Raw genomic sequence first — 21294 nt, 5'->3', positions numbered from 1 at the left:
AAAAGCTGAAAATGTGTTAAAAATATATTTTTTAAAGTTTATAGTTTAATCTTTGAACTCCACTAGATGACGCCGTTTCGTCCAATCAGAAACGTCACCGCCCACTTCATCTGCCTGCTATTAAACTTCCCTCCCATGGTTACATGTGGTAACACGTTTGTTAGACAGAAGTCATAGCTACAAAGTACAGAAGTGAATAGACATGCCAGGAATTCTGCTGGGAGATGTATTTCCTGATTTTCATGCAGAGACTACAATCGGCAAGATCAAGTTTCACGATTTCTTGGGAAATTCGTAAGTAGCAGGATATATAAATGATTGTTTTGAGCGTAGGCCTAGTTGTTCTCATTTCATGTGGTTTAATGCCCACGCTTTCTGTATATGGATAGTCACGAATGAATCAGGTGAATGAGGTGCAGCCTAGAGATGACCTGATCACCACCACCATCACCAACAATACATTACTGCATCTCCGTATGGCCATATGGACTCTGCAAACAACATGTCGGACTCCAGCGTTATGTACTGTACGTCATTATTGACAATAAAACATCGTTTTACTAATCAATCAGGGTTAAATAATTGTAACAATTTTTCTGATGATATTTATTGCAGTTTTATTTAAAAAGAGCCTATAGGAGATACATCGACATCACTTTAAATGTATTTAAGCTACGAGTAAATGTGCTGTCAGGAGGGCTTTTGTCTATTATGTGTGTTAGCACAAACCCTGTTTTTATTGTATGCGATGGCGTAAGCAGCACAGGTAGGCACTTGTGTGATTACACCAAACAAACAGTATTAGTTAAAAAAATAAAATAAACTAAAACTGTGAAAGTTTCACACAGCTCATACCTCATGCACCTTAAAGATGCAAGTGTACCATCACATGTATATTTGCCTACAAATGTAATGGACATCCATTCCAAACCCATGCACACATGTGTGCATATGCATTTCTGTGCAAGCCAGCCCAGTATATATAATTGTTCATTAGTGCATAAATTGGATTAAATCAAGTACAAGATGTTTTGAAATGTAATATGCTTGCAAGGAATGTTAAGGAGTTGTTGCGGAGTCTTGTTCCACTGTTAATGGGATTGTTCACATAATAATGAAAATTCTCTCATCATTCACTCACCCTCATGCCATCCCAGATGTGTATGACTTACTTTCTTCTGCAGATTCCAAACAAAGGTTTTTAGAAGAATATCTCAGTTCTGTAGGTCCATACAATGCAAGTCAATGGTGACCAGATGGCACAAAAAGCACATAAAGGCAGCATAAAAGTAATCCATACGACTCCAGTGGTTTAATGCATGTCTTTGGAAGCAATATGATATGTGTGGCTGAGAAACAGATCAATATTTATGTCCTTTTTTACTCTAAATTCTCCACTGCCCAGTAGGTGGCGATATGCTCAAAGAATGCGAATCTCCAAAAACAAAAGAAGAATATGAAAGTAAAAATGGAGATTTTTAGTAAAAAAAAAAAAAAAAGACTTGAATTGATCTGTTTCTCACCCCACACCTATTATATCGCTTCTGAAGACATAGATTTAACCACTGGAGTTTTAACAATTATTTTGTGTGCGTTTATATGCTTTTTGGGCCTTCAAAGTTGTGGTCACCATTCACTTGCATTGTATGTACCTACAGAGCTGAAACATTTTTCTAAAAATCTTTGTTTGTGTTCAGCAGAAGAAAGAAAGTCATACACATCTGGGATGGCATGAGGGTGAGTAAATGAGAGAATCTTCATTTTTGGGTGAACTATCCCTTTAATTCACTTTTCAGAGCTGGGGGTCAATGAACTGACTGAAAATAATGTTGCATCCTTGTATTCAGATTGCGTAACGTTCCTCAAATGTCCCTATTGCATTATCTAATAGAGAAGGGGGCCTTTCTGTGGTTCCCATTTTTAGCCAAACATTGCACATGGTGTGTCTCAGAGGTCCTTTCCGAGAGAAGAGAGCGGAAGATGAAGTTTAAGCGTTTCATCGTCATGCAGAACAAGAAAGGATGTTTAACATCCCTGTTTCTGCATTTCCCGGTCTGGGATGACCTTTGTGGGAGTGATCACTTTCCCCTAAAGTTTTCCTCCACTGAAGCAAATGTCCAACAAAGTCCTTCAAGATGGCAGCTTATAAAGTAAATTGGCACTCTTTCCAGTCCCTATGCTGTGAGAAACTCAGTACTGTACCTCAAGACAATCACGACCCTATACAAAGTTTCACAGATATTCTAATCGCTATTGCAGATGAAACCGTTCCAAAGACATCAACAAAATCACACTGTAAGACTAATCCATGGTTTGACAACCACTGTTAAAAAGGCTACTAAAGCACGAAAAACGGCCGAAAGACTTTTCAACAAACACCCAACAACTGCAAACCTTACCAGATTCAAAATCTGCCGGGCACAAGCATGTAGGATTATCAGTGTAGCAAAGAAACCGAGCTGGAGACAATTTGTATAAAGCCTAACGTCTCATACACCCATGAAGAGGATCTGGAACATGATTCGCAAGATGAAGGGTATGAGAAGTGGATCACAAATGCAGCATATCATAAAACAAGAGACACTTCTAACCACAAAACTAGAAATAGCAAACCCATTTGCAGAGTCCTTTGAAAATAACTGTTCAGTAGATAACTGTCTCCCTGAGTTCCAAGCAACGTGCGCACAGCAGGAAAGTAGAAATTACTACATTTCTGCTCTGAGAACGTGGAACTGTACAACCAACCATTCAAAAAGAAGGAACTCCTAAACTCTTTGAAGTGTTCACATGATACTGCCGTTGGAGCAGATAAAATTAATTGTCAGTTTTTAAAACACTTGCCTCATAGTGCATTCTGCCGCCTTCTGGAAAATTTTTACTCTGGACCTCGGGTAACACCATCTTCCTGGCAAGAAACAATAAGTAATACCCATACCAAAACCTGGAAAGGACCATACTGACCCGAACAACTATCGCCCAATAGCTCTTACTAGTTGATTATACAAAACTATGGAGAGGATGGTAAATAACCACCTTGTCTGGATACTGGAAACAAGTCAACAAATAAGTGACCACCAGTGTACCAGCTTAAACTGGGAAAGAGCACTTTGGATCACTTTATCAGATTAGAATCATATGTACGATATGTTTTTATTAAAAAAAGAAAGTGTTAGCTTATTTGATCTAGAAAAGCATATGATACAACCTGGAGATATGGTATTTTAAAAGACCTCCATCAAATGGGTTTCAGAGGACGACTCCACTTTTTTTTTTTTTTTTTCAAAATATTTGGCCAGTAGTCATTTCCAAGTCCATATAGGAAATACTGTCATAGATGCACAAACAAGAACTTGGAGTTCCTCAGGGAAGTGTTCTCTCTGTCACACTATTCATCAAAATCAACAGCATCGATAATGTCATTGGTTCCAACATACTCTGTAGTTTTATGTCATTGATCTCTGCATCTGTTACAGAGGAAAGAACGTGAGCACAATTGAAGAACAGCTGCAGTCATGCATATACAAGATTAATCGGTGATCAGTTGCAAATGGATTAAAATTTTCTTAAAAACAGTCTGAACACATTGCTGCCTACTGCGATCCTTACATCATGGCCCAGAAATATATATGGACTGAGAACCCATCAAAGTTGTAAAGGAAATAAAGTTCTTAGTACTCCTTTTTGACAACAAAATGTCTTCTCCCACATGAAATTTGAGGAACAAATGCCTTAAAGCCATGGACACCATCAAAGTGCTGGCGAAAACTAAATGGGGAGCAGACTGCACTATCCTCTTGCGCCTTTATAGAATACTGATCCAATCCAGTTTGGACTATATGGGAGTATTATAAATGACTCCACCAGGAAATCCCACAAACAGATGCTTGACACTGTACACCATCAAGGACTACGACTTGCATTAGGAGCATTCAGAACCTCACCAGTTCAGAGCCTGTACATCGAAGCCAATGAACCATCACTCCAAAATAGGTGCTTGAAACGATCTCTCCATTATGCAATCAAACTCAAAACAAATTAACATAACCCAGCTTATTCTGCAGTCTTTCACCCTAAAAACCTACATTTGTATGAGACCAGACCTAAGAACATCAGACCTTTTGGGATTTGCATTGAACTCCATTTAGAAGCCCTGGAAGCTTATTTGGACACTTTAAATCAGACACATGTCAGCATTATACCCCCCCCCGGACAAGAAAACATATCCTCATCATCATCATCATGGACTTGACCCACAAGAAGAAAGCAGTGACTCGTCCAAATGTATACCAACAGCAGTATCAAGAAATAAGAAATCGTTTCCCTCTTCATTCACCTGTATACACAAATGGATCTAAAACGGACAATGGTGTATCTGCAGCAGTAGTGATTGGACACTAGCATTATGGCATACGCATCACAGGACAAAGCTCAGTTTTTACAGCTGAGGCCCGTGCTTTACTTTAAACACATAGAAAATGCACAACAACAGAATTTTATCATCTTTACAGACTCAAAATCTTGTCTTAAATCCTTTATATACAACACAGTTACTGCCATGAGAATAGCCTTAGTTGCTGACATGGCTTTAAACTTTAAATTACCTACTGTACCTACCTTCTGCATTTCCCAATTTAAAGACTTTTGAAGTCTTTCTGTTTTTGACCATTTTAAAGGGAGTTACCCTAAAATGTATTTTAAGACTTGTCATGCAGCATGGAAAGCAGGTTGCTTCCATTGTGATCATCATTCGATGTAACATCAGTAAAGTTTGTCGCTGTTTCTTTAACTGCAGTCCCAACAACTCTGTTGGCTTTTGAATAAGTGCTGCTCAATGCTTTTCTAGAAAACAATACTGAAAATATTTCAGGCCGAAGCAGCAGGGTGTGAATAATCTGCAAAGCCTGTGGATTTAATGGAAATAATGTAATATTTATTTAGTTAATAGGAGATTCCCAGAATGTTCTCCTAGGCATGCTCAAATTCATATCTGCGTGGGAGTAAATGAATCTTTTGCTATCACTTGTGAAGCAAGTGAGATGATTATATAACCTGACAGTAAAATGAATTGTCTATTCACGCAGATGCTCTCCAGACACTACTATTTTGTATTGGTATAACATTCCACCTATTGCTGTTGTTAGAGGACTAAAACTAGAATTTCTAGGTAGTGACTGTTTTAATATCAAACCTGAATCTCCCCTTACCTGTTCTTGTTATTTAAGTGCTTGACATCTTTTTCACACTTTTGTGTATTCTAACCTTCAATATTGTTGTTGCCCCCCCTCTTTTTTTTTTTTTTTTTTTGCTCTTAAGATGGGGTATCTTGTTCTCACACCCACGTGACTTCACTCCAGTATGTACGACTGAACTGGCCCGTGCTGCAAAGCTAAGCGATGAGTTTAAGAAACGTGGTGTGAAGATGATCGCACTGTCCATTGACAGTGTAGAGGACCACCGCAAATGGAGTGAGGTCTGCAGATATAACACACATGCATGCATACCCACATACACATTTGTTTAATATTGAGAATATGGCTGTCAATCGAGTAAAATATTTAATCAAATGAATAACATGGTATGGCAATTAATTAATCACATGCATATATATTTGCTTTGAAAGCCCCTCAAATAACAATTCAATGTGTAATGATTAAATAATTGTAAATGGTTATTTAAATTATAAATAAAATATATTATAAAAAAATAACAATACAGCTAATTAAAATGCATTACATTATTTTGGCACACAAGTAAAGCATTAAAAAAGACAATATAAAAAGTGACTTTACAATTCAATATATTGTTTGTTTACATATTATTGAACTGTCTCTACATATCATTGGTTTGTAGTCCAAAGCAATCCATTTTGATATTTATTATAAGGGCTTGTATAAGAACACGTCAATGTACACCTGCATCAGATGGATGTTTTTGGACCATCTCTGTTGTGCTGCATCATAAATGTACAGTTTTTCGGTCGCTGTGTCAAGTTAAATTAAGTTCGAAATTAAGTTCGAAAAAATTTTCGGTAAGTGTGGTTTCTCTGTCTGTATAAGATGCGCTTTACCTAAACAGCAAGTTTCGCTTACTGCCCCCTGGAGAAAACAGGTGGTACTCCAAGCTTGAATTACTCTGATATAAGAAATATTCCTTATTACATATCGCATTTAATTACGATTTTTTTTGTATAATTAATCAACCAAATTAACGCGTTAAATTGACAGCCCTAATATTTAGGGCTTATGATTTAATGCATTAAGATATATCCAACTGGAGAATACTTCAGCGCTGGCCACAGAGAAACACTGAGGAATAATACAAAAAAAAATAAATAAAAAGAAAAAAAGATCTATCAGCAAATATCTTTTTATTCCTCTGTGGCCAGAGCTGGAGGAATTATCGGCACCAATTAATCGGTAAAACCGATATATTGGTCCACCTCTAAGACACCATCTAAAGCTTCCCAAAGCAAACATATTATGTCTTATCTTTATCATCATATATACACCGATCAGCCACAACATTAAAACCACCTGCCTAATATTGTGTAGGTCCCCCTTGTGCCTCCAAAACAGTGCTAACCCGCATCTCAGAATAGCATTCTAAGATGCTGTTCTTCTCACCACAATTGTACAGAGTGGTTATCTGAGTTACCGTAGACTTTGTCAGTTCGAACCAGTCTGGCCATTCTCTGTTGACCTCATCAACAAGGCATTTCCATCCACAGTACTGCCGCTCACTGGATGTTTTTTGTTTTTGGCACCATTCTGAGTAAATTCTAGAAACCATTGTGTGCGAAAAGCCCAGGTGATCAGCAGTAACAGAAATACTCAGACCAGCCCATCTGGCACCAACAATCATGCCACAGTCCAAATCATTGATCACATTTTTTCCCCATTCTGATGGTTGATGTGAACATTAACTGAAGCTCCTGACCCGTATCTGCTTGATTTTATGCACTGCACTGCTGCCACACCATTGGCTGATTAGATAATTGCATGGCTGATGCGTTGTTGGTGCCAGACGGGCTGGTTTGAGTATTTCTGTAACTGCTGATCTCCTGAGATTTTCATGCACAACAGTCTCTAGAACTGACCCAGAATGGTTTCAGAAACAAAAAACATCCGGTGAGCAGCAGTTCTGTGGACAGAAATGTCTTGTTGATGAGAGAGGTCAACAGAGAATGGCCAGACTGGTTCGAACTGAAGTCTACGGTAACTCAGATAACCACTCTGTACAATTGTGGTGAGAAGAATAGCATCTACACAATATTAGGGGTGTGTGTGTGTGTGTCTCACACACTGGCAGCCAAAGGTTTGGAATAATGTACAGATTTTGCTGTTTCAGATGGAAATTGGTACTTTAATTCACCAAAGTGTCATTCAACTGATCACAAAGTATAGTCGGGACATTACTGATGTAAAAAACAGCACCATCACTATTTGAAAAATCATCAAATCTAGACAGGCCCCATTTCCAGCAGCCATTACTCCAACACCTTATCCTTGAGTAATCATGCTAAATTGCTAATTTGGTTCTAGAAAATCACTTGCCGTTATATCAAACACAGTTGAAAGCTATTTGGTTAGTTAAACGAAGCTTAACATTGTCTTTTTTTTTTTGAGTTGCCACATTTTGCAATAGACTGGCATGTCTTAAGGTCAATATTGGGTCAAAAATGGCAAAAAAGAAACGGCTTTCTCTAGAAACTCTTCAGTCAATCGTTGTTTTGCAGAATGAAGGCTATACAATGCTTGAAACTGCCAAAAAATTTAAGATTTCATACAAAGGTATACACTACAGTCTTCAAAGACAAAGGACAACTGACTCTAACAAGGACAGAAGAGATGTGGAAGGCCAGATGTACAACTAAACGAGGATAAAATACATCGGAGTCTCTAGTTTGAGAAATAGACGCCTCGCATGTCGTCAGCTGACAGCTTCATTGAATTCTACCCACTCAATACCAGTTTCATGTACAACAGTAAAGAGAAGACTCAGGGGTGCAGGCCTTATGGGAAGAATTGAAAAGAAAAAGCCACTTTTGAAACAAAAACAAAAAGAAAAGGTTAGAGTGGGCAAAGAAACATTGGACAACAGATAACTGGAAAAGTGTGTTATGGATCTTAACCCCATTGAGCTTTTGTGGGAATAGCTAGACTGTAAGGTGCGTGAGAAGTGCCCGACAAGACTGCCACATCTATGGCAAGTCCTACAGGAAGCATGGGGTGAAATGTCACCCGAGTATCTGGACAAACTGACAGCTAGAATGCCAAGGCCATTCCTTTGTTAAATTTTTTTTTAATTACATTTTTTTTTTTTATTGATTCCAAGACAGACAAATATAAATTTAACCACAAAATTATTCATTAGGAATCAACTTAAAACCCTTCATAACCCCCCCCCGCCCGCACATATAAAATAACTAAATACCCACATATAAACAGACACACAAATAGTACATAAAAAAAGACAAAGTTCAACATATAGGAAAAAAAAAAAAATGAAATGTAAAAAAAAAAAAATTGTCTCCTTCCACTGCCCTACACTAGGACCTCTCCAAATGAGACAAAAAACTGCCCCATTTTCTGCCATAACTCGACAGGTTCCCCAGCCTTCTGGAAGTCATCTCCTCGAAAGCTGCCACTTTACCCAACTGGATGCACCACTCACCAGTTGACTTCCAACCCCTAAGGATTAGCTTTCTGCCAATCATCACGCTGGTTAGGACCCAGCTTTTCATATATTTATCTTCTATATTCAGGACCCCTCCATCACCCAAAATACAAAGTCTGGGGCAAAATGAAAACTGAGTGTCCAGTACATCACACACAAAATGCTGGATCCTCAACCAAAATTCCTGAATCTTAATACAACCCCAAAAAACATGGGTTATGTCCCCGTCTTCTGACTGGCATCGCCAGCAGGTGGGCAAGTCTTTTAAGACCAAGCTTGTACAATCTAGAGGGGGTCCAGTAGAACCGATGCAAAATCTTAAATTGCATCCAATGGATCCTTGCATCTCTAGATGCAGACCTGTGGGCTAGGATCCTGCGGTCCTCTCTCCCTCCTCCAATAACAAATTTAAATCTTCCTCCAATAATCTTTTGAGAGAATTTAAAGCTCCGTCTTCCAGACTCTGAATTAACAGGGAGTAATACACTGATGCCTCATGACCCTTCCCAAAAGCAGCAATCACCACTTCAAGAGTATCTGCCGCTCTAGAGGGGTGTATGCTACTCCCAAAAACAGAGTAGGGCAGGTGGTGCAGCTGTAAATACTTATAAAATTGAGATCTGGGAATCCCAAAATGTTGAATCAAATTTTCAAAAGATCTCAATACTCCACTCTCATATAGGTCACCAAGTATATTAACCCCCCTCACAATCCAATCTGACCAACAGAAAGGGGACTTATTAATAAATATTTTAGGGTTCAACCATATGCTCGAGGCTACGTTTAAATAAATATCAGAATTAAACTCTCTGGACACTTTTGTCCATATCGAGTGCAAATGCAAAATAACAGTGTGCGACTTAACCTCTCCGGCTAGTTTAATTGAAAGGCTTTGCAGTGGCGAGATGGGGCAAGAACTTCCTTTTCAATACAAAACCAGGGAGGAGCTCTCTCAGGTGGAAGCGACCAATGAGCCAAATATCTAAGACTGAATGCATAATAATAAAACAAAATCTTTGGTAGGCCTAACCCACCTTTGTCAATCGGCCTATGTAACTTAGTGAAATCTAACCTGGGATGCTTACCATTCCAAATGAAGGACTTAGCTATGCTATCAAATTGCTTGAAATAAGAGAGGGGGACATCTACAGGGAGAGACTGCAGTAAGTAATTGAATTTTGGAATACAATTAATTTTAATAATATTAACGTTCCCAATCATCGATAAGTGTAATGAAGCCCACCTGTCCACATCATTCGAAAACCTTTTTATTAAGGGATCAAAATTAACTCTGACTAAATCAGACAAATTGGCTGGGAATAAAATCCCCAAATACAGTGTATCCGGAAAGTATTCACAGCGCTTCACTTTTTCCACATTTTGTTATGTTACAGCCTTATTCCAAAATGGATTAAATTCATTATTTTCCTCAAATTTGACATACGTGAAATAAGACTGTTTGTAGTCTTTGCAAATTTATTAAAAATAAAAAACGAAAAAAAATCACATGTGCATAAGTATTCACAGCCTTTGCTCAATACTTTGTTGAAGCACCTTTGGCACCAATTACAGCCTCAAGTCTTTGAGTATGATGCTACAAGCTTGGCACACCTATTTGTGGGCAGTTTATCCCATTCTTCTTTGCAGGACCTCTCAAGCTCCATCAGGTTGGATGGGGAGCGTCGGTGCACAGCCATTTTCAGATCTCTCCAGAGATGTTCAATCGGGTTCAAGTCTGGGCTCTGGCTGGGCCACTCAAGGACATTCACAGAGTTGTCCCGTAGCCACTCCTTTGTTATCTTGGTTGTGTGCTTAGGGTTGTTGTCCTGTTGGAAGATGAACCTTCGCCCCAGTCTGAGGTCTAGAGCGCTCTGGAGCAGGTTTTCATCAAGGATGTCTCTGTACATTGCTGCATTCATCTTTCCCTCGATCCTGACTAGTCTCCCAGTTCCTGCTGCTGAAAAACATCCCCACAGCATGATGCTGCCACCACCATGCTTCACTGTAGAGATGGTATTGGCCAGGTGATGAGCGGTGCCTGGTTTCCTCCAGACATGATGCTTGCCATTCAGGCCAGAGAGTTCAATCTTTGTTTCTCATGGTCTGAGAGTCCTTCAGGTGCCTTTTGGCAAACTCCAGGTGGGCTGTCATGTGCCTTTTACTGAGGAGTGGCTTCCGTCTGGCCACTCTACCATACAGGCCTGATTGGTGGAGTGCTGCAGAGATGGTGGTTCTTCTTGAAGGTTCTCCTCTCTCCTCAGAGAAACGCTGGAGCTCTGTCAGAGTGACCATCGGGGTCTTGGTCACCTCCCTGACTAAGGCCCTTCTCCCCCGATCGCTCAGTTTGGCCGGGCGGCCAGCTCTAGGAAGAGTCCTGGTGGTTCCAAACTTCTTCTATTTATGGATGAGAGGTCACTGTGCTCATTGGGACCTTCAATGCTGCAGAAATTTTTCTGTACGCTTCCCTAGATCTGTGCCTCGATACAATCCTGTCTCGGAGGTCTACAGACAATTCCTTGGACTTCATGGCTTGGTTTGTGCTCTGACATGCACTGTTAACTGTGGGACCTTATATAGACAGGTGTGTGCCTTTCCAAATCATGTCCAATCAACTGAATTTACCACAGGTGGACTCCAATCAAGTTGTAGAAACATCTCAAGGATAATCAGTGGAAACAGGATGCACCTGAGCTCAATTTTGAGTGTCATGGCAAAGGCTGTGAATACTTATGTACATGTGATTTTTTTTTTTTTTTTTTTTTTTTTTTCGTTTTTTATTTTTAATAAATTTGCAAAGATTTCAAACAAACTTCTTTTACGTTGTCATTATGGGGTATTGTTTGTAGAATTTTGAGGAAAATAATGAATTTAATCAATTTTGTAATAAGGCTGTAACGTAACAAAATGTGGAAAAAATGAAGCGCTGTGAATACTTTCCGGATGCACTGTACTTAGTTCCCTATTTGGTCCACCGGAAGGCACCTGGCTGGAAGGCCGTTACTGAACAGTATGCTGTCAAAGCCAAAACTTTGGATTTAGACCAATTGACTTTTGTATCCTGAGAATTTGGAAAAGGAGTTAATAATTCTGTGGAGGCAAGGCATAGATCTAGTAGGGTCGGAGACGAATAATAAAATATCATCTGCGTAAAGCAGAAGCTTATGCGCCACACCTCCCGCCATCACCCCTGGAAAATCATCCTCCTTTCTTATCGCGGCTGTTAATGTTTCCAGGGCAAGACAGAACAATAATGGGGTAAGAGGGCAACCCTGCCGGGTGCCTCTATCCAGAGTAAAATAATCTGAAATGAACCCATTTGTTTGCACCGCTGCTACAGGGTGTCTATAAAGTAACTTAATCCAACCAATAAATGTACTCCCGAACCCATACCTTTCCAAAATCTTAAAAAGATAATCCCATTCTACCATATCAAATGCCTTTTCGGCATCAAGAGAGATGGCAGCGACCGGAGATTGATCATTTGCTACTGACCACATGATATTGATGAGACGCCTAATATAATCAGAAGAGCTACGGCCTCGAATAAACCCCACCTGATCTATATGTATAAGTGATGTCTTAACTTTATTTAATCGATTAGCCAGAATTTTGGAATTATTTTTTTTTACATCTAACTGGATCAGGGAAATTGGGTGTTAACTTTTACACTCGCTTGGATCTTTGTGCTTTTTTTAGAATCGGACTGATCCGGGCTTGCGTCATGGTTGGAGGAAGCTTTCCGTTCTTTAATGATTCCGTATAAACATCTAACAAAAGTGGAGCCAGTTCTGTAGCATAGGATCTAAAAAACTCAGCGGCAAAGCCGTCAGGCCCTGGAGCCTTGCCTGTAGGCAAGGCCTTAATTACCTCAAGCTCCTCCAAGGTTATCTCAGAATCAAGGGAGTTTTTTTGCACAGTCGTCAGTTTAGGGAGATCTAATGGTTCCACAAAGTTCCTAAAATCTTCATCAGTGGATGGAGACCTGGAACTATAGAGATCAAAATAGAATTCTTTAAAAGCATTATTAATATCAATGGCCGAGGTAAATATTTCACCACCAGCAGATTTCACTGAGGGAATGGTAGAGAAAGACACTCTCTGCTTTTATATATCTAGCCAAAAGTTTTCCTGCTTTGTCCCCCGACTCAAAGTATGACTGTCTTGCCCTGAATAACTAAAACTCCAGTTTCCGTGACAAAATAGTATTATCTATATTTCAATCAGGTCAATTCTCCGAGGCCATCAGATGACATGCGGCGCTTCAGCTCTGCCTCGGCACTTTTAATATTTCCTTCCAACTCCACAGGTTCTTGTGCTTTGGATTTTTTAATGAATGAGACATACTGTATGATCCGACCCCTAAGAACCGCCTTAAGTGCCTCCCAAGCCACGCCCACAGAGGATACTGAGGACCAGTTGGTCTCCATATAAACATTGATTTCAGTCTTTAACATTTGTTGGAAATCAGGATTTTGCAAAAGGGACACATTAAGGTGGCAACTATATGATTTCTTTTTCTCTGTATATGGCAACACCTCTAAACTCACCGGAGCGTGATCCGAGACTAAGATATTTCCAGTTGAGCAATCAACAACAGATGAAATGAGGAACTTGGAATAAATCTTATGGACTGATGAAAAAAATGTATAGTCCCTACCGGATGGGTTCAAAAATCTCCAAATATCTGTAAGACCAAGATTTTTACACATCCTGTGAAGCGTCAATGTTGCTCTAGGGGGCTTACACACTTTTGCTTCACCGTGATCAAGGACTGAGTCCATCAAAAGATTAAAGTCCCCTCCCAATATTATATCATGAGGGGTGCCAGCAGCTTGCAACATCCCTTCAAGATCTATAAAAAAAGCCCTGATCATCAGCGTTAGGTGCGTAAATATTAGCCAAAATCAACCTTTGCCCTTGAATTTCAGCTAAAACTATAATGACTTTTTCTATTTTATCTTTAATATGTTTGAGACATTTGAATTGTAGATGTTTACTTATCAATGTAATGACTCCCTTGCTCTTACTTGAGCCAGCACTAAAAAAAACATGTCCATCCCATATCTTCCCAAATTTTTCTGCTTCCTACGGGGAGAGATGTATTTCTTGAAGAAACACTATCATATTTCTTACGTTTAAGAAAAGTAATAACCTTCCTTCTTTTTATGGGGTGCCCCAACCCATTCAAATTCCATGTGGAGAGAGACAATCCACTCATATTAACATTTTACATTTTGATATAGTAGAAAAATAAATTGTGTGTCAAAAACAAAGTTATACAGACCACATTTCCAATTAGTGAAACAATCAAACCCCGAACTTCCACCTGAACAAAACAAACAGGAAAAAGAATAACGTGCGCATTATCCCCACGCACGACAGCGCCAACCGGCAACAATCCCTCTAAAATCAAAAGGTCCATGAACGCCCACGAGCCCCCACGACAACTTTGCCATCGGATTGCTCAATTTTGCCTCACAAATTTGTGAGGCAAAATTACATAACAGAAAATACTTAAACCCAGCAAATAGGATGAATGAACACAAAGAACTGTAGATTCATTCACAGAACTGTCTCAAAGGTGTGATCTTCCACAAAACAAATTCCAGCTGATATAAAACCGTTCAGATTCCTCGGAGAGACAGACAAATGTTCAGTGAGACAGCTGTTATGAGTTCAGCGGATGACGTAATCATTCCAGTGTCCCGTAAAAATACTCAACAAAACAAACCACAGCCAGCAGGAGGAATAAGCACAAAGAACGAACAGATTAATCCACAGCTATTCCAAAGGAGTGTTATTCAATAGAACAAGCTCCAGCCGCTAGGCGGAGCCAACACAAAAAGAAACAAAACCGGCATCCTGGTTCCCCGGATGGTCGAGTCAATTCACTCGGAGGCCGCCTAAAATTATACCATGACTTACACAATCCGTCAGCTTTATAAAAGACATCCTTTGTGTGAGCATGTAGATATTTTGCGGTCATCCGTAGTGTCCATTCTCAAACTGTCCAACTTCAATGCAAAAGTAATCTTTCATCAATACAAAAGTTTATTTAAGGAAAAATGTTATTCACAAAACAAGCTCCAGCCGCTCGGCAGAGCCAACGCAGTTTACTCAGTCATTGATTCAATAAAAGACATTGCCTGATTGGGACATATAAATACTTTGCGACTGACCTTCGTTTCTATTCTCAGTTTGGCAGGGAACATCAGAGCAAAAGTGATCTTTTTCTGATGTAAGACTTTCTTGCATTCCTTGAACCAATCGCGTTTCTCTCTTGTCGAGTTCGCAAAGTCCGGGAACAAGAAAATATTATGGTTCTTCCAAGAAAGCTTCCCTTTGCTCTTCGCCTGGCGCAACACCAGATCTTTATCGGATGATCTCAGAAATTTGGCCAGAATCGATCGGGGTCTATCTCCCTCAGCAGATCTCCGAGTCGGGACCCTGTGAGCTCAATCGATTTTCAGCTTGTGGCCTGTTATGTCGAGCAGACTCGGGGAAAAACTCGTCTAGGAATTTCACCATATCTGTGCCCTCCTCATGCTCAGGAATTCCAACAATTCGAACGTTATTCCTGCGGCTTCTATTCTCAAGATTTTCAAGGAGATGTTCCAAATCAACTTTGGTCGTGGGCGGATTAGCGGTTAATTCCCTTTCCGAAGATTCCAGAAAATCGATTCGTCTCTCAACATCTGACACTCTTGTAACCATCTCAGAGAATTTTATTTCCATCGCCGTAATCGATCGACGTATTAAAACGAGATCCTCCAAGTCAGCAAGAACCTTCGTCAACATCACCGACATGTTGGACAACTGACACTGGATCACCTCTCCCGCTGCGCCATCAAAATTCCCGTCCCCGGTCTGTAAGCCTGTCGGGGCTTTCATCCTAAACACGTAAGTGTCTTTTTTTTTTAATGTCTCCAGAGCCCGAGGATTTTGACTTCTTTGCCATGTTTTGCCTCAGAGCAAATGTGTAACTGGGTGTATCAAATTTCACCAAATTATAACATGAAAATAATCAAAAATTTAGCAAATTGCGCAGAGCTCGTCGCTCACAGGTCTGCTTCTTGCATGGCGTCACTTGACCTCCACGTGGAGGATTTTTTGATCAGAACTCTTTGAAGTAGTTTAAGAAGTTCTGTTTTTTTTTTTTTTTTTTCAGAATTGTAATAGTAATTTTTCACATTGAATGTCAACTTTGGTAAATAAAATGCCAATTTCTCGCAAATTGGTCTTCCAAATAGACAATGACCCCAAGCATACCTTGGGGTAAGTTGTGGCAAAATGGCTTAAGGACAACAAAATCAAGGTATTAGAGTGGCCATCACAAAGTCCTGACCTCAATCCGATAGAAAATTTGTGGGCAGAACTGAAACCGTGTATGCGAGAGAGGAGGCCTACAAACCTGACTCGGTTACAGCAGTTCTGTCTAGAGGAATGGGCCAAAATTCCACCAACTTGTTGTGAGAAGCTTGTGGAAGGCTACCCAAAAATTTGACCCAATTTAAAAAAAAAATGTAAAGGCAATGCTACCAAATACTAACAAAGTGTATGTACACTTCTGACCCACTGGGAATGTGATGAAAGAAATAAAAGCTGAAATAAATCATTCTCTACTATTATTCTGACTGGAACAAGGTTAAAATGGGAAAGGAGGTGGCGGGAACTGGCTGAGCGGTCAAAATAATATTTAATGCAACAAAAAGACACAACACAAACGCACACACGGCAGCTGCGTGTGGCGCTCTCTCTCTCGAACTGCCGCATCCTGCTGCACTTATCCCTCTCCTCGGCTGATTAGCCCTCCTCCTTGTCACACTGACATTTCACATTGTTAAAATAGAGATCGTAACTAACCTAAGACGGGGAATGTTTTCTATGATTAAATGTCAGGAATTGTGAAAACTGAGTTTAAATATATTTGGCTAAGGTGTATGTAAACTTCTGACTTCAACTGTGTGTGTGTGTGTGTGTGTGTGTGTGTGTGTGTATTTTTATTTTTATTATATATATATATATATATATATATATATATATATATATATATATATATATATATATATATATATTATTAGTAATGTGCAAAAGCTTTAGGCACATAAGATGTTTCACAAAAACATTTGTCTTAAGATGGTTATCATTTGTCTTCAGCTTTAGTGTCAATAGGAAATATAAATGTTAGACTCCCAAACATTCCTTTTGCAAATAGAAAAGATTAGAATAGAAGAACAGGGAGCCCTGCAACAGATAGCATTGCCCCCACAAAGCCCCCCACTGAACATCGAGTCAGTCTAATATTACATAAAGAGACAAAAGCAATTGAGACACACAGTACTGTCTTAGTCTAAAATGTATTTTTCCTATTGTCACACTAAAGCTGAAGATATAAATAACTATCTTGAGACAAATGTTTTTGTAAAACACCTTAAGTGCCTAAAACTTTTGCACAGTACTGTATATTGGTTATAAAAAGCTTTATTTGGTTAATACTTAAATATAGAGCATTGTAACAAGCCTAGTCTCCATTTCATGATAAGAGTTCCTAGTGTGTATCGTGCTTGTTTATATCTAAAAGTCCCACGTTATCTTATTTGTTTTCTGATTATTACAGGGATTTATGGTTGAACAATAAACTGCATCTGGCATTTTATTCATTTTGGACTCATGTTCCTCTTATATTTGTGCCCGTCTTACTAAGGAAAGGCTAAATTTTTTTTTTAACATTCACTAAATAAATGTAAAAAAATCTATCGGCTGATTAACCGGTTAGCAGCCTTTCCACCACCACAGTTATCGTAACGGCAAAATCCACTATCGGTCTATCTTTAGTCTTAACATTTTACGGCCAGATTTACAGTCTGTGACTGCAATGTGAAAATCTTTTTTTTTTTATTTATTTATTTTTTTTTTTTACTGGACATACAGACAAACTCCTCCTACTTGCTCCTTTGGCTGAACTCTTGTTGGGTTCCAGTGAATGAAGCTGACACCCAATTTCCACAGTACTGTTTTTGTGTAATATCAGGCATCGTTTACTCCTTTATTGCAAGAGCACTCAAGCTCAAATGAAAATCTCACTTCTTAACCACAACACTCCTTAATCATTCTCCAGATATTCTGTTATAATGCTCGTAGTGGTACCCACTGGCAATATTTCCTTTCATTTTTGGTCTTAAGCAAGCAGCTGTTTCATCCATATCCAAAAATGTGACTGACTAAAATCTACAAAAATACCACCTCTTTTTAGTGAATGTTTGCATGATATCCCCCCCACTTTTAAAAAAAAAACTTGTACTCTACATTGCTTTTTCCTATTTGTTTTTCTGTCTTAAGGACATTATGGCATTCAACCAAGAGAAAACATGCAGCCCATTGCCATACCCTATCATAGCTGATGCCAGGAGGGAGTTATCTGTCTTGTTGGGAATGCTTGACCCTGATGAGAGGGACAAAGATGGAATGCCCCTCACTGCCCGCTGTGTGAGTTTTAGTTTCATTGATATTCTTATCTGTGCAATGAAAGTAAATGGGGACAGAACTTTGCTTGCAGTTCCTCTTGGTCATGGCCAATGCATGAACCGAAACCAAATGATTGTGAAACTGTGATCTACCTGACTACATTTCTGTTGATATTCTGCAACGTTACACATTTTTAGAGTTGCTTTATCTAGTCTGTTACAACATGCACTTTAGCCCTTACAGCAGCCCTTTAAAAAAATGTCAGGTTCAGAAACCCCCAAGAAAACTGCATAGTATTAAAACTGCTGAACTAGAATCTCTGAATAAGATTCATATGGTTTTATGTAGTTAGACTACCAGCTAGAAACTAGATGTAACTTTAAAGAGCCCATATTATGCTAATTTACAGGTTCATGATTTTATTTTGGGGGTCTACTAGAATAGGTTTACATGCTTTAATGTTCAAAAAACACATTATTTTTCTCATACTGTACATTTCTTTTACCCTCTCTATTTCCTCCGGCTCAAATGCTCTGATTTACCTCCTGTCTCTTTAAAGCCCCCCTTTCTGAAAAGCCCAGTCATTGGTCAGCTGGCCTAGTCTGTTTTGATTGGTCAACGGCGTAGAGCGTGTCAGAAATGTAACTTCCCTTACCATAACAGAGTTTCAGCTCCCGAGTCTTCGTGAGCAGCTCTGTAAACACTACTGTAACTATGGTAATAGTGGCGTTGGTTTTTTTCCGTACCAGCTCTAGCCCGTGTCCGATAATGAATTAAATAATGAAAGTTTGGAAGAACAAACTGATCGATCTGAACCACCTTCGCAAGCACGACTTGAGCAGGACGTTTTACAGTGGTAAGTTTTAATTTTGTAGCTTTCTTACAAGTACACTATTGATTATTGTAAACATGACAAAGCTTCAAGTAAAAGACACGTAGTGCATCTAAGTTAGTCATTTTTTGCTGGAATGGGTGTAGCCGAACTTTCTTCGCCCGAGATATGAACGGAGAACAGAGGCTTACTCCCAGTTGGACATTACTGGGGGGTATTGGAGAGTTAGTGAGCAAGTTAGCCGTGGACTACCGATAGCGGCCTTAACATTACAGATTATAATTATATAAGACTCTTGAGGTTGACCATTTTGTTACACAGTTTTAGGTAAAAGCTGGCCCAAAGCTAAATAGTAAACCCTTACCAAAACAATAACATTACACAGCAAGTTAGCCGAGCACTACCATGGACTGCAGACGTAAAATTACCGTTTGTAAAAATAAATCCATCTCCAAACTTGATCAGTATTCATGATCGTAAGAATGACAAACAGTCTGCATAATTCTACACAATTGCAGGTAAAAGTGGGTCCGCAGCTGATTAGCAAAACTATTTCAACACAATAACATTAGCTATCAGGTTAGCAGGGGCCTACAGCAGTGCACTGGGTGTACACCGTAGCTACAACACAAAACTTTGCATTTGAACTCTCGGTAGCAGATAAATCCACAAATAATCAAGCCTACACAGGTTGTGATCCTGAAGTGCCAGATTGTCCCAACAAAGTAGGGACTGCACCATCTTTCAGGAGTAACAGTCTTGAAAATCCGGCATTGGTTATGGTTGTACTGCTGAATAATTAAAATAAATTTGAACCACTAATTCTTCAATTCGTCTGACTTTGGAAGTCCAAACGAAGAGGTTTTGCTTTCACAGTGAAGAAAACAGTGTCCTCTCGACATGGTGACAACACTAACCCAACTCATCCTGGCCTCGTTTATAACTAAGTTTGTTTGAGGGCAGGCCAAATTAGCCCTGGGCATTAGGCCAATGTGGTACATGACATAGATACTTTACGGAAGAAATGGCTGGACTACAAATGGCCCGTTTCTTGTAGTTCTTGAGTAGTGTTTTCTGTGGGAGAGAGTAACACCCTTTTGCATGGACTTTGTAACTTTGCAGACCTTTTACATGCACAGAGAGCTACGTTACACACTAAAGGAAAGGTAAAATCCTAAAAAGCATAATAGGGCCTCTTTAAAATGTTTGTATGTTCCAGTACCACCTTTTATTATATTTTAGGTGTTTGTTATTGGTCCCGATAAGAGGCTGAAGCTGTCTATTCTCTATCCGGCCACTACGGGGCGCAACTTTGATGAGATTCTCCGTGCAATAGACTCTCTACAGTTGACAGCAGTGAAGAAGGTGGCAACACCTGTGGACTGGAAGGTAAGATTTTAATTTAAGCCTTAGCAACTATTATTATTTCCTTTTGATGCTGCGTTCATAAGGATTTCTGTTAACTTTACATTACTGTGGGGAAAAAACAGTGAGAGAATCTGAATTTTTACATGACTAAATTTCACTGTCCTACATCCTGACCATCAATGTTTGTTTTGATGCCATGAATAAATGTATTGTTCCTCCTTGTCTAAGCCCGGTCAAGAAGTCATGGTCATCCCTTCCCTCTCGGATGAAGAGGCCAACAAGTTTTTCCCAGCTGGTTTTACCACCAAAGAGGTGCCTTCTGGAAAGAAATACATACGCTACACTAAACTATAACTTGAAGTAAATCGACAGAGGGGCAATACTGAAGAAATGGCACTTACCTGACATCAGCTGTTAGTGGACTGATGTGGCATACTCAATAAGTGTAATGACCTATCAGCTGCTTATATTCGGAGTGTGATGATTGATCAGGATTTAGTCGAGATTGCAAAATGACACATCAGGCTCATTACATATAATTATTGTATTCTGCCTAATTTCAATAAAAACTTGCTACTTTTGTAATTAAATATGATGTGTTCTTTTGGGCTGAATGTGCCATTTTGAAATACCAGGGATGTCAAACACACAAATGAATTGTATCTAAATTATTACATAAAATAAAGATGAAGTCAGAAGTTTACATGCACCTTAGCCAAATATATTTAAACTCAGTTTTTCACAATTCCTGACATTTAATCGTAGAAAACATTCCCTTTCTTAGGTCAGTTAGGATCACTACTTTATTTTAAGTAGTGAAATGTCAGAATAATAGTAGAGAGAATGATTTCAGCTTTTATTTCTTTCAACACATTCCCAGTGGGTCAGAATTTTACATACACTTTGTTAGTATTTGGTTTCATTGTTAGTATCTGTTTAACTTGGTTCAGGCA

The 21294-nt window shown here is 39.2% G+C and overlaps 1 protein-coding gene across 1 annotated transcript; it reads left to right on the top strand.

The window, feature by feature from the left end:
- Nucleotides 1-126: 126 nt before the first annotated feature.
- Nucleotides 127-20931, top strand: LOC127410408 (peroxiredoxin-6-like). The gene is made up of 5 exons (XM_051645665.1): nt 127-294; nt 5314-5470; nt 18016-18162; nt 20216-20362; nt 20570-20931. Exons 1-5 carry the CDS (start codon nt 203-205, stop codon nt 20693-20695), a joined length of 669 nt encoding a protein of 222 aa, XP_051501625.1. The 5' UTR covers nt 127-202; the 3' UTR covers nt 20696-20931.
- The last annotated feature ends 363 nt before the right edge of the window (nt 20932-21294 follow it).

The sequence above is a fragment of the Myxocyprinus asiaticus genome, chromosome 19, assembly GCF_019703515.2.
Source record: "Myxocyprinus asiaticus isolate MX2 ecotype Aquarium Trade chromosome 19, UBuf_Myxa_2, whole genome shotgun sequence".
Classification (NCBI taxonomy): Eukaryota; Metazoa; Chordata; class Actinopteri; order Cypriniformes; family Catostomidae; genus Myxocyprinus; species Myxocyprinus asiaticus.
Note: the sequence above shows the minus strand (reverse complement) of the source record. Positions and strands in the feature narration are given on the sequence as shown.